Source organism: Moschus berezovskii, chromosome 4 (genome assembly GCF_049115385.1).
Source record: "Moschus berezovskii isolate FMDL1 chromosome 4, NW_MosBer_1.0, whole genome shotgun sequence".
In the NCBI taxonomy this organism is placed as follows: domain Eukaryota; kingdom Metazoa; phylum Chordata; class Mammalia; order Artiodactyla; family Moschidae; genus Moschus; species Moschus berezovskii.
The window spans coordinates 77861013-77875269 of NC_142463.1; the positions used below are offsets into that span (position 1 = coordinate 77861013).

Here is a 14257-nt window from a genome sequence, read left to right on the forward strand (position 1 = left end):
GATTTAATCCAGCATGAAATAAGCTTGGTTTTCTGTTTGTTTTATCAGCAAGGAATTATATTATCATGTGTATGAAGCAGCTTGCAAGGCATTTGGAGGAGAGTCTAAAGTGAGAAGGTAGCTAGGAACCAATAGATACAGTAGAGGCAAGCAGTTAGACCTCTACAATCAAGAAGTGATAGTCAGAACAGCAAAGAAATAAGACATGGGAGAAAGATTCTGTAGTGGAAACGAGCTTCGACTAGATGAATCACCGGGTGTGGGGATGAAGGAGGAGAGTGAGTCAAAGCCATATGCTAGACACTGGGCGTGGGTGACAGGGGACATGAATGCCTTGAACAGACACAATGGCTTGGAGTAGGTTAGTGTTAATTTTATCTTGGAATCATCTTAGTGATCTGCACACACTGCAGAATAATTGAAAATACTCCAAGATATTGCAAGCCAGAGCTATAGTCACTGCTTGAAATAAATATTCTACTTAGTTGCCCAAATGAAAAACTCGAGAATCATCATAGATTGTTGTCCACTTCATCCTCATCATCTCCACTGTTTCATCAACTTCCAAACCATCCCACCTCCAGCCAGCCTCCCCTCCCTCTGGGCAATCAGAGGCCCATCCACCACTTCCCTGGATCTGCATAACTTGTCTCTATCTTCACCTGGAGCTTTATTTTCCAGAAAACATATTTTAAAGCACAAATCTTATCACAGAGTAAAAGCGCCTGAAAGGAAACAATCTCTCATTTATAAAATTATTTCAGTCATCCATGTGGCCATGCACTGAACATACACACCATTTCATTTACACATTATCAATCTGTGTAACAATCCTTCAAGGAGACTGTAACCTTATTTAAAGAGGAAGAAACTGAGGTTAGGTAAATTGCTTAAGGGCGCAAATTGAGTAGATAATGAGGATGAGATTCAACCAGACTTGCTCTCTGTTTCAACTGTCTTGGAGCTGACAGAGGCTTCCAAATCACCTACATTTTTAAGCAAGAGCCCAAGTTACTGTCATAGCACACAAGGCATTCAGGGTGTCCCCTGTGTGTTTTTTCATTCCCCTTCTTGTCACCTATGTTGGATGACTGGTATCATTTCTGGGTGCCAGATGCACACTGTGCTTTCGGCCTAGAAAACAGGAGGGGCTTCATACATGCTTATTTTATGATACATTCCATATTGCCAGTGCCCTGTGCTCTCTGCCCTTCATTCCTTATGCCCCAAGTGAGACCTGTCTGCTTTACAAACTCAAGTTTATATATCGTCTCTTCTTTCTGAAAAAAAGTGCAAGTGAGGTCGCTCAGTCGTGTCCAGCTCTGCGATCCCATGGACTGTAGTCTACCAGGCTTCTCTGCCCATGGGATTTTCCAGGCAAGAGTACTGGAGTGGGTTACCATTTCCTTCTCAGGAGATTTTCCTGACCCAGGGATCGAACCCAGGTCTCCTGTCCTGCAGGTAGACGCTTTACCCTCTGAGCCCCCAGGGAAGCCCCTCTTCTTTCTGATTTGTCCCTAATTCAAACAGAGTAGATCTCTTGAGTATATGCACCATACATCTACCATTACATTCATCCTCTGTAGAACTCTTTGTGTCCATCTCGTCTCACCTGACTGCAATCTATTTAAGTACCTGGACGGTATCCTTTTCGTGTACTTATTCCAAGCACCAAGCACAATGCCTGGATTAGAGTAGGGTCTCAGTAAATAGTTTGTTTCATGAAAGAAGAAAAGGAAGGAACGTTTGAGGGAATAGACTGGCCATTACTCTCTGATCCCAGAAACAGATTCCCAGAGAAGACAAGTCATATTTATCTGAGCCCCCTTGCAGGCCCAGTTAAAGCACTCTTGTCAGATGTAACTGCATTTCAGCTCCATGGGTCTGGAACATCTTTGCTGGCACCTCATTAGGCTACATCTTCTCCTCCTATGAGTATAGGAGGAGACCACTGTATAAAGCAAAACATACTCTTGCACTGACACATTAAAATCAGAAACAGTTTTTATGCATAAAAGCTTGTTTAGTCATTACATGGTTAAAGCACTTCCATATGACTTTTTATAAGGTCCTTTTCCTGGATGCATGGGAATGTTTGACGGGCCCTATGGAAGGTTCTGAATATGTGCAGTAAGAGGGTCTTGAGCTCAAGGGGGACCCCTAGTCCAATTCATCATTCCCCACATGGTTCTCAGACAAGGAAGTGAAAGGAAGACATGAGTGCTCTAGACTTAACCTTGCAAGGTATCACGGTGTTCACTGGCAGTCAAGGGAAGATGGCCACAGCTGCAGGAGGAGATGAAGCCTGATGAAATACCAGCAAAGATGTTCCGGACCCATGGAGTTAACATGCAGTTACATCTGGCACTAGTGCTTTAATGCTTCAACTTTTGGCATGCTGTTTGCTGCGCCTATGATTATTTTCTTAGGATTTATGTGAAGCATTTTTGTTTGTTTGTTTTATAAAAAGTTAGCCTGTTTCAACTGTTATAAGTGAAAGTGAGAGAAAGGTTTGGCCATGCCTGGGTCCCTGTTTGCATGAGGCTACAGGATATCTCTGGGGGTGGGGAAGGTAAGCCTAAGTTTCCAGGGGACCTTGGACACAGCAAGGAAAGAAAGAAAAATAGCACAAGGTCTAGAAAGGGATCAGGGCATAGTCACTACTTTCACCACAGGAAGTTCTAGAAGAAATAACCTATATAAAATGCCCAGCACATAACAGTGCACAAATCATTGGTAGCTGGAAAGGTTTGTATAAGCTTTAATGTACTGTTTATAAACTAGTGCAAAGAAGCTGAAGAAAGAAAGTTACTCCTGAGAAACAATTTAAGTAATTAAAATATAAACAGTGTTTCTTGCAATGTGTCAATGCAAAAGTATGTTTTGATTTATTCAGTAGTATACACCTTTTTCCATCTAAGTAAAGTGTTATATCAGTCTTCCCTGTGGTTCAGCAGTAAAGAATTCATCTGCCAATGCAGGAGACATTGGTTTGAACCCTGGGTCAGGGAGATGCCCTGGAGAAGAAAATGGCAACCCACTCCAGTATTCTTGCATGGGCAATCCCATGGACAGATGAGCCTGGTGGGCTATTGTCCATAGGATCACAAAAGAGTTGGACATGACTTAGAGACTAAACAACAACAAAAATGTTCCATATCCATACCTACAAAGGATTTAGTTCAGTACAGTCGCTCAGTCATGTCCGACTCTTTGTGACCCTATGAATCACAGCACGCCAGGACTCCCTGTCCATCACCAAATCCTGGAGTTCACTCAAACTCATGTCCATCAAATCGGTGATGCCATCCAGCCATCTCATTCTCTGTCATCCCCGTCTCCTCCCACCCCCAATTCTTCCTAGCATCAGACTCTTTTCCAGTGAGTCAACTCAACACATGAGGTGGCCAAAGTATTGGAGTTTCAGCTTTAGCAACAGTCCTTCCAATGAACACCCAGGATTGATCTCCTTTAGAATGGACTGGTTGGATCTCCTTGCAGTCCAAGGGACTCTCAAGAGTCTTCTCCAACACCACAGTTCAAAAGCATCAGTTCTTCGGCGATCAGCTTTCTTCACAGTCCAACTCTCACATCCATACATGACCACGGGAAAAACAATAGCCTTGACTAGAGGGACCTTTGTTGGCAAAGTAATGTCTCTGCTTTTTAATATGCTATCTAGATCGGTCATAACTTTCCTTCCAAGGAGTAAGCGTCTTTTAATTTCATGGCTGCAATCAGCATCCGCAGTGATTTTGGAGCCCAAAAAAATAAAGTCTGACACTGTTTCCACTGTTTCCCCATCTATTTCCCATGAAGTGATGGGACCAGATGCCATGATCTTTGTTTTCTGAATGTTGAGCTTCAAGCCAACCTTTTCACTCTCCTCTTTCACTTTCATCAAGAGGCTTTTGAGTTCCTCTTCACTTTCTGCCATAAGGGTGGTGTCATCTGCATATCTGAGGTTATTGATATTTCTCCCAGCAATCTTGATTCCAGCTTGTGCTTCTTCCAACCCAGCGTTCCTCATGATGGACTCTGCATGTAAGTTAAATAAGCAGGGTGACAATATACAACCTTGACGTACTCCTTTTCCTATTTGGAACCAGTCTGTTGTTCCATGTCCAGTTTTAACTGTTGCTTCCTGACCTGCATACAAGTTTCTCAAGAGGCAGGTCAGGTGGTCTGGGATTCCCTTCACTTTCAGAATGTTCCACAGTTTATTGTGATCCACACAGTCAAAGGCTTTGGCACAGTCAATGAAGCAGAAATAGATGTTTTTCTGGAACTCTCTTGCTTTCTCCATGATCCAGTGGATGTTGGCAATTTGATCTCTGGTGCCTCTGCCTTTTCTAAAACCTGCTTGAACATCTGGGAGTTCATGGTTCACATACTGCTGAAGCCTGGCTTGGAGAATTTTGAGCATGACTTTACTAGCGTGTGAGATGAGTGCAATTGTGCAGTAGTTTGAGCATTCTTTGGCATTCCCTTTCTTTGGGATTGGAATGAAGACTGACCTTTTCCAGTCCTCTGGCCACTGCTAAGTTTTCCAAATTTGCTGACAAAGGGTTAACTAAGTCTAAAGCCGAAGAATTGATGCTTTTGAACTGTGGTGCTGGAGAAGATTCTTGAGAGCCCCTTGGACTGCAAGGAGATCCAAGCAGTCCATCCTAAAGGAGACCAGTCCTGGGTGTTCATTGGACGAACTGATGTTGAAGCTGAAACTCCAATACTTTGGCCACCTGATGCAAAGAGCTGACTCATTTGAAAAGACCCTGATGCTGGGAAAGATTGAGGGCAGGAGGAGAAGGGGATGACAGAGGATGAGATGGTTGGATGGCATCACTGACTCAGTGGACATGGGTTTGGTTGGACTCCGGCAGTTGGTGATGGACAGGGAGGCCTGGCGTGCTACCGTTCGTGCAGTCACAAAGAGTTAGACGTGACTGAGCAACTGAACTGAAGTGAAAGCTAGATTGAAACAACTAAACCTACAGAACTAAAATCTACAGAAACAGTCCAAGGAGATTTTTATGACAGAAGAGGAGATGGCAGGCTTGCCTCATTAGGAGTCATTATGTGTGCTCTTCACTCCTTGGCAAAATCTGATTTGAGTGGCATTGCCTTGGAAACTCTCCATGGGTTTTCAGTCACTGAAGGCGACCGGTTCGTCTCACAAGTGAGGTTCACCTGTTATCAGGTTCTGGGACTTGGCAGTACAGGAGAGGACTGTTTGGAGGCACCAGGGCACTTTGGAATACTCTACATACTTTAGGACGCTATGTGCCCTGAGGAAATTTTTAAAACATTCAAATAACCCAGTCTTAAAAACCTGTTTGTAGGGAAGGAATGGAAAAGCAGATGTAAAGAACAGACTTATGGACACAGCAGGGAAAGGACAGGACAGGATAAACTGAGAAAGTAGCACTGACATATACATGCTATCATGTGTAAAATAGTAGGAAGCTGTTATATAACATAGGGAGCCCAGCCTGTTGCTCTGTGATGACCTAGAGGGTGGGATGAGGGGGGTGGGGAGGGAGGCTCAACAGAGAAGGGATATATGTGTGTGTGAGTGTGTATAAATTATGATTGGTTTGCACTGTTGTACTACAGAAACTCACTGCAGATGGTGATTGCAGCCATGAAATTAAAATATGTTTTACTCCTTGGAAGGAAAGTTATGACCAACCTAGACAGCATATTAAAAAGCAGAGATATTACTTTGCCAACAAAGGTCCATCTAGTCAAGGATATGGTTTTTCCAGTGGTCATGTGTGGATGTGAGAGTTGGACTGTGAAGAAAGCTGATCGCCGAAGAATTGATGCTTTTGAACTGTGGTGCTGGAGAAGACTCTTGAGAGTCCCTTGGACTGCAAGGAGATCCAACCAGTCCATTCTAAAGGAGAGCAATCCTGGGTGTTCATTGGAAGGACTAATGCTGAGGCTGAAACTCCAATACTTTGGCCACCTCATGCAAAGAGCTGACTCATCTGAAAAGACCCTGATGCTGGGAGGGACTGGGGGCAGGAGGAGAAGGGGATGACAGAGGATGAGATGGTTGGATGACATCACCGACCCGATCGACATGAGTTTGAGTGAACTCCAGGAGTTGGTGATGGACAGGGAGGCCTGGTATGCTGCTATTCATGGGGTCGCAAAGAGTCGGACACAACTGAGCGACTGAACTGAACTGAAATGAACTACAGAAACCAACACAATATTAAAAAGCAATTTTCCTCCAATCAAAAAATAAAAAGAAAAAACATCTAGGGAGGTATGAGTGTTTTTTCAGCCCCATTCCACTTTGAATGAAAATATTCTTTTCCCTTTTAAATGTGGAAAATGTGCACTTTTCACCCCAAGCCTGACTTTAGGCAGAACAAATGAAGGAGAAGAAAGAAATGAATGATTTAAAACATATATATTTCCATTTTATAGAACACCTTTCAAAAACTAAACCCAGTGATTCACACCTGTATTGTCTAGTAGGTGGTTATACACATTAATTAAGAAACAAATTATATCTAAAGAAACTTGTACTTACAAGAAATACTGCTATAGATATTCCAACCAGAAAGCCTGCTATCACATCGGACCAATGATTTCGATATTCTGCAACTCTGTTGAGTCCAGTAAGAAAGGCCAAACACATTAAGCCTAGGCATAAAACAGGCTTAGCAAGTCTTGTTCCTTTGGCTTTGATTGTGTTGGTAATGTACATCTGAAATAGCAAACAAAAAGCATTAATGTATTTCCTTGATAGACCCCTTATATATGTATCTGTACACACATATTTATAGGAACAGATATATTTATATAATTCAAATAATTAACTACAGTTATAAAATTTTTGAAGAAGTTTCTTAAAAGTAGAATTTAAAAGTTGTGATTAGTTAATTGTACTTACCTTATATTGAGTAATGGTCAATTCTTATGTAACATTAATCATTTAAGATACTGAGTGCAGACATTCAAAGTCACTTTTCATAAACTTTTAATTACTTACTCTCATTTAATCTGAATTTACATTTCATATAAATACTATTGGAAAGGGAAAAGTAATGAATGTTTTTAATGTTTACATTTGTGTATACCATATTGAGAGGATGCATACTTTATAAAAGGGGCTTCTCAGGTGGCTCAGTGGTAAAGAATCCACTTGCCAATGCAGGAGACGCAGGAGGTGTGGGTTTGATCCCTGGGTCAGGAAGATTCCCTGAAGGAGGAAATGGCAACTCACTCCAGTATTCTTGCCTGGGAAATTCCATGGACAGAGGAGCCTGTTGGGCTACAATCCATGGTATTACAAAGAGTTGGACAGGACTAAACTACTGAGAGTGCAGGCATACTTTATAAAAATCAAACTTGTGAGCATATCTATGAAAAACAAAATCAAGTGGATTTCACTAAATAGATATTACTTGGGAAAAAGAATTTAAATTTCATTATAGTACCAACATATACTTTTATGCTGTTATCTGAAATTGTGAAAATACTTTAACAAATGTTATCAACCAGCATAAGAACAACAACAAAAAAAAAACCTTAATTATATGGGAGAAATGTGTTGGTTAAACCAAAACAATCAGTAAACACCTACATTTTTGACATCTTCATATAAGCTAATGAAGAACATGTGTCAGCTGGTTGCACAGAATGAAACCTTATCAAGTTGCGAGACACCATGGTCAAGAAACCCAGCTCCTCCCCAATCTGATTCACTTTGTAGCTCAACTGCTCAGAATTTCCCTGATGCATTTCTACAGGAGTGAACCTGCTGACTGTGAATGAAATGTGCCAGTTATTTCAAGTCACTGTGTGTGTGTTTAGGTGCTCAGTTGTGTCCAACTCTTTGCAACCCCAAGGACTGTGGCTTGCCAGGCTCCTCTGTTCATGGGATACTCCAACAAGAGCACTGGAGTAGGTGGCCGTTCCCTTCTCTTGAGGAATCTTCCTGACCCAGGGATAGAACCCCAGTCTCCTATATTGCAGGAGGATTCTTGGCTGTCTGAGCCACCAGGGAAGCCCCTATTTCAAGTCACTAGTAATTATTAAAGAGATGGCTTTGACATCACAATCAGTTTTCATGACATTAATGTCAGAATCTGATACCGATAACATAGTCAGAAAAATACTTACAAATGCATATAACCACTTGCCCATTGTCCTCAGCTGAATAAAAAAATAATACACTTGACTAAGAGATTAAACCAAAATCAGCACTTAAGCTTTTAGTCCATGGCAGCCATTTTTGGATGCTATGAAAATCAGTAATTCTCTTTTCTTTTTTTTTCTGGGCAAAGTTTGTAGCCCTGTTAGCTGCCAGTACACACTATGAATATTGAAACAGTTCATATGATACAAGGTTTCTATCTAGCCAAGTTCTAGCCTTTTGCAAACTCTCTTAGGTCTCAATACTCTAGGAAATAAATTTAAAAATCTGGATTATCTCCATTTTGGCATATGACCTTCAGAACTATGTCTGTGTATTCTAAGCCTGTGCTTGCTGCTGCTTAAAAGAGCTGAATAATCTCAGTTAAGAAGAATAAGCAGACATGAGAGAGAAATAGGAGGAGATGAGAAGAGAGAAAGATGCTTTTGCCATTCCAAGAGAATTATTAAAGAGTTCTGCCCACATGAGTAACAAGACAAGAATATCACACCACTTCAGGTTTCCAGTGATGCATCTAGTAGAGTAATTTATTTGACTCATGCATATAAATAGGGAGTGAAATTTAAGCTGCTTGTGAGATTTTCTGACTGATTACTGACTTCTTACCTTTGCATTTCTTCAAGTCTGTCAGAACACTAAAAGACAACTATCCTTATTAAGACAAAATGAATATGAAATGATAACTGAATAGTATTAATATGCTAATAATCATTAGAGCTATGATTTTCATGAGCGATGTCTGTTCAAGACAATACTCTAAGCAGTTTACTTATTAAGTCCTCAAAATAACCGTAAGATATCATCATTACCTTCATTTGACAGATAAAAAAACTGACTCAAGATAAAGCTTATTATGAAGAATACACAACTTGAGTATTGAGGGTGGCACTTTTGAGAAAGAGAAATGTCAAAGGGAAGTAAAGATAGAGCATTTTGGTGCCTCCAACCTTCCTTTCTCTCTTGATTAATTTCTTGCCTGGAAAAAAATGGCCAGTAGACATAAACTAAGTATCAGTGAATGCAAGAGAAATAAAATTAAAAACAGGGGAAAGAAGGCCACCACAGCTCATAGGGGTGAGGCTACATCTGTACTCTACTATTAGGCAGAAGCAGGAAATGGTGTAAGTGTGGTTTCTGTAGAAAATTTCCTATAGGATCTATATGACTTTGGAAAGTATTTGCCTTCTCCTTCATCTCCAGAGGCCAACTCAGATAGAGCTCAGGCCTTACTTGTCCAAGTTGTATTGGCTTATTAGTAATCCTTGAGCTTGGGCTATGATCCTCTTAAGTTTCTCTTAAATTTCAATTCATTCCTAAGTTGCTCTATGAGTCAAGTATTGTTTATAAGTGGCCACATGATACTGCCTGGTCACTACGCAAACTCATGAAGAAGCTTCTGTAATAGGAATAGCCTGGAATTTCGCTCTTCTTCCAACAGATCCCCACTTAAAGTCCAGAACCAGAAGAGAAGAAAACTGAATGCAAAGGGTTATGAAAGAAGGGTGACATTCATTCAAATACTTTCAACTTTAAAGTGGATCATAACCCTTTAAAATGCACAGATTTTTCTCAGTTGGCATGGATGTCTCAAAAGAAAATTTTGAGTTTTCACTTATACATACTAGAAAACTTTCTGGTTCCCTAGTACTTATGAATATGACTGCCTTTTAACCAGTCTAATTGTGTTATTCTTACAGAAGGTCTATTATCCCTAATTTGCAGAAGAGGAAATTATGGCATAAGAATCTATTAAGCAAGTTGGATGCAGGACAGGAATTGATTATTTATGCTCTCTTGGTTTTTAATTCACTTATGAAACCATCTAGGTTAACCAGATGTCAAAATGTAACTAAAATAAAACACAAACAGAAGGGTGTATGATTTGAGCAGGATGGTATCTATTCAGTTCTCAGTGGATGCTCACTAACCTTATAAGCCAAGCCATTTAGCCATAATTGGACAGTTCTTATTCATCAATCCCACAAATATCTATTAGCACAAATGCAGAAAGCCAGAACTGGTCAATTGCTATCTGCTAACATCTGGGGTATATTCTTCAACACCTTTTCCCTTGTTTATACATTGTATATAATAATTGACACACATATAAAGGGGTTTTGCTTACTTGCCTGCTTTTATTAAAATATAATTACAAAGCCCAGGCTTCCCTGGTGGCTCAGACAGTAAAGAATCTACCTGCAATGCAGGAGACCCAGGTTTGATCCCTGGATTGGGAAGATCTCCTGGAAAAGGGAATGGCTACCCACTCCAGTAATCTTGCCTGGAGAATTCTATGGACCAAAGAGCCTGGTGGGCTACAGTCCATGGGGTCACAAAGAATTGGACATGACTGAGCGACTTAACTCTTTCACTTCACAATCACAATGCCCATGTCATGTAGTAATGTGAATGGACACAACTGTAAGAATAATCATCGATCTTGGGTAAACTGAGAAAGCACTGTACAATTTTAAAAATAACACTATTATAAAAATAAAAACACAAATGTTTGTGTTAAGCACTTAGTATACACCTGAAACTGTTATTCAAAGAGGAGCCATCTAGCTTATATCCAGAAGGATGAGCATGAGTTCTCAGTGAAGAGGAAGTGGGGGGAAAATGTGTCCTAGACCCAGGGAGAGCATCCATGGCCCCCTATGTGTCTCCCAAGCACTGCGTCATCCCCACAACACTCACCACAGTGTATGGTTTATACTAATTTGTTCCCTTCACTACACTAATGACATACAAGCCAAATCTGTCTTCTGTCCTATAAACCTTGTGCTTAGTTAGTACTTTTCCTGAAACACTGTAAGCACTTGAAATAACTATCAGACTAAATAAAAGAGGGAATAAATGAAAATGCAAAGGCACAGAAGAATGAGTATGGAGTATTTCCCTCATAGCATTTGCCACTATCTAAAAATCATGTTCTCTATTTTGTGTGTGTATGTTATCTGTTGCCTCTATGAGAATATTCCATTAGAGTAAAACCTCTGTCCATTCACAATTCTACATGAAATTCATTGCTGTTGTCATGGTTTAGTCACTAAGTCAAATCCAACTCTTTTGTGATCCCATGGACTAGAACCCACCAGACTCATCTGTTTATGAGATTTCCCAGGCAAGAATAATAGAGTGGGCTGCCATTTCCTTCTCCATGGGCTCTTTCCAACCCAGGGATCAAATCCGTGTCTCCTGTATTGGCAGGTAGATTCTTTTACCACTGAGTCACCAGGGAAGGCCACCTGAAATGCACAGAACTCCTTTTACATAGGAGGTACTCAAAAATGTTGAATTAATGAATGTATAAATGGCATGCTTGGGGAAAAGTGAATTTTTGAACTTCTGTCAGAAAATACACATCACTATCAGAAAATGTCTTGCATATGGATTTGTTTACTTGCTATTGTCCTTCTCCTCCTGTCTATCTCATATTGCCCGAATCAAAACATGATACAGGATAGGCACCTGTGATAGAAAGAATATTAGCTCTCGAACAATGATGAAGCTCTAATCCTGGGAACTTGTGAATATGTCACCTAATCACATGAGGGTTTAAAAGTGGATAACCTTCCCTAGCTTCAGTGAGAAAGAGATCTGAAGATGCTATGCTACTGTCTTTGATGATGGAGAAAGGGAGCCACTAACCAAGGAATTCAGATATCCTGTGAGATCTGCAAAGGTAAGAAATGAATTCTCTTTAGAGCCTCTTGAAGGGATGCAGCCAGGCTGAAACCTTTAGTTTAGCCCAATGAGACCAAATTGGACTTCAGATCTACAGAACTCTACGATTATAACTTTGGGTTGTTTTTAAGTCCCTACATTTGTGGTATTTTGTCATGGTTTGAAAAGAAAACTACTATAATCAATCAATATCTGCTTCATGCGTGAATGAATAAATGGACTGGAATTTGTAAAAATGACCTATAAGCGAGAACTGTGGCACAGTGATTAGATCACTTGCTCTGGAATCAAAGAGTTTTGGGTTGAGTCCCAGCTCTGACACTTACTTAAACAAGTTATCCAACCTATTGAACCTTATGCATAAAATGCAAATGACAGAAATATTACCAGGCAGTGTGAAAAGAATTAAATGACATAATACAGGTAAAGTACTTAGCACAGTGATAGTGCACAGTAAGTACTGCAGGATTCAGTCACGGTCAGGTTGGAGAACACAGCAGGACCCAGACCGACTGCGCTATGTGTTGCTGCAGAAAGTGCCTGGTGAGCGGAGACCATCGGGGCTGTGGCACCATCGTGGCTGAGCATGGAAAACCCGCATTCTTCTCTTGCTTTCATACTCTTTCACTTTTTCCTTATGCTATTTTGCCATTTTCCCTCCCTTTCATGTTCTCTTTCTTAAAAGATCCACTAATTATTTGCAGGTGATTATCATAAACTCTCTCAGCCTTTGCCTGTTCTTTCAGTTCAGTTCAGTTCAGTTCAGTTGCTCAGTTGTGTCCGACTCTCTGCGACCCCATGAATCACAGCACGCCAGGCCTCCCTGTCCAACCTAGATAGTATATTAAAAAGCAGAGACATTTCTTTGCCAACAAAGGTCCGTCTAGTCAAGGCCTGTACTTTACTACAAACTAAAAGGGCTTGATTTCATCCATCCATTTCTATATATATTTCTTTATATATAGGGGCTTCCCTGGTGGCTCAGATGGTAAAGAATCCACCTGCAATTCAGGAGACCTGGGTTTGATCCCTGGGTTGTGAAGATCCTCTGGAGAAGGGAATGGCAATCCACTCCAATATTCTTGCCTGGAGAATCCCATGGACCAAGGAGCCTGGCAAGATACAGTGCGCGGGGTTGAAAGGGTTGGACACGACTGAGTGACTAACACTACTGCTGCACCGTGCTTCTCCCCCGGGTCTCCTGACCCTCCCAGCAACCATTGTGAATGTCCCTGTGGCCCACCCTGACCTGGCACATTTAGACTCGTACTCCGGTCCTCAGCACATCCCCTTCTGGCCTTGGGGCTTTCTGCCCTCTCTTGCTTGGCTACAGGTTCCTCCGGCTCCCATAGAACCATCTGCTCCGCTGCTTGACCCACCTGCCACAGGGCTACCCTGAGGTGAAGTTCTCCCAGTTTCGAAGCAGAAAACAGACATAAGCCCATCTACTTTCTGTTTTCTCTTCAACCTTTTTGGAGTTGTGTAATCTGTAATCTGGTGGTCAACTCCTTTCTCGAAGTTTCTAAACTAAGGGTGCTCACCCAAATGCTTATACCTGCCATTCTACCCTTTTCTCTCCTCCAATCCTCCCACTTCTTGGCAAAGAGATGGCACCATACACTCCCAGGTGTGGTTGCACCATCGTTTTTATATTATATCCTGTGTATTCTCGATTGTAACCTTGTAATAACATATTCAAATCTTCAAATTTTGCATTTGGTATGTAAAGGTAGCTTTGGAATTTAGAAATTCCTGTTCTCTTAGGACAAATGAGCCTTGACTATTGAAGCCAAACACTACCTTCCCTTTCTGATTAGTACTGAACCATTTCTCTCTTTTTTCAGTTTTATTGAGGAATAAGGCATCCTTGGTAGCACAGTGGTAAAGAATTCACCTGCTAATGCAGGAGACATAAGACACAGGGCATGGATCTCTGGGTCAGGAGGATCCCCTGGAGTAGGAAATGGCAACCTACTCCCAGTATTCTTGCCTGGAGAATCCAATTGACAGAAGTGTCTTGAGGGCTACAGTCCATGGGGTTGCAAAGAGTAGGACCCAACTGAGGGACTGAGCATACACACACACTGAGGTATAATTGACAAATTTTAAAAATGGATATACTTAAGGTATACAACATGATGGGTTTTTTTACATGTGTTTTAAGGGAAGAATTGATTGAAACTGCCCATGCTGGCCAAGCACCATAACTATCTACATGAGTTATTTTATGACAGGAGGTCCTGGTAAGGAATACGGAACTAACGAGCCACCACCAAACAGAAGAATTCAAGAATTAGGGAGGGTCAAAAGGAGACACAACGTGTCCTTCCAACCTCCCAGAATCCTCCTTGCTGGAATCCATCTTGGCTGAGCCATGCGTACACCACCAAGAAG

General features: G+C 41.2%; 1 protein-coding gene across 3 annotated transcripts in view; it reads right to left on the reverse strand.

Moving 5' to 3' along the window:
• The window catches only part of PLPPR5 (phospholipid phosphatase related 5), a 137637-nt gene that overhangs the window by 38476 nt on the left and 84904 nt on the right, over positions 1-14257 (reverse strand). For all 3 annotated transcript variants that reach the window (XM_055403656.2, XM_055403655.2, XM_055403652.2), the window contains exon 4: positions 6548-6724. In XM_055403656.2, coding sequence (XP_055259631.1) covers positions 6548-6724 — 177 coding nt within the window. The remainder of the gene's footprint in view (positions 1-6547; positions 6725-14257) is intronic.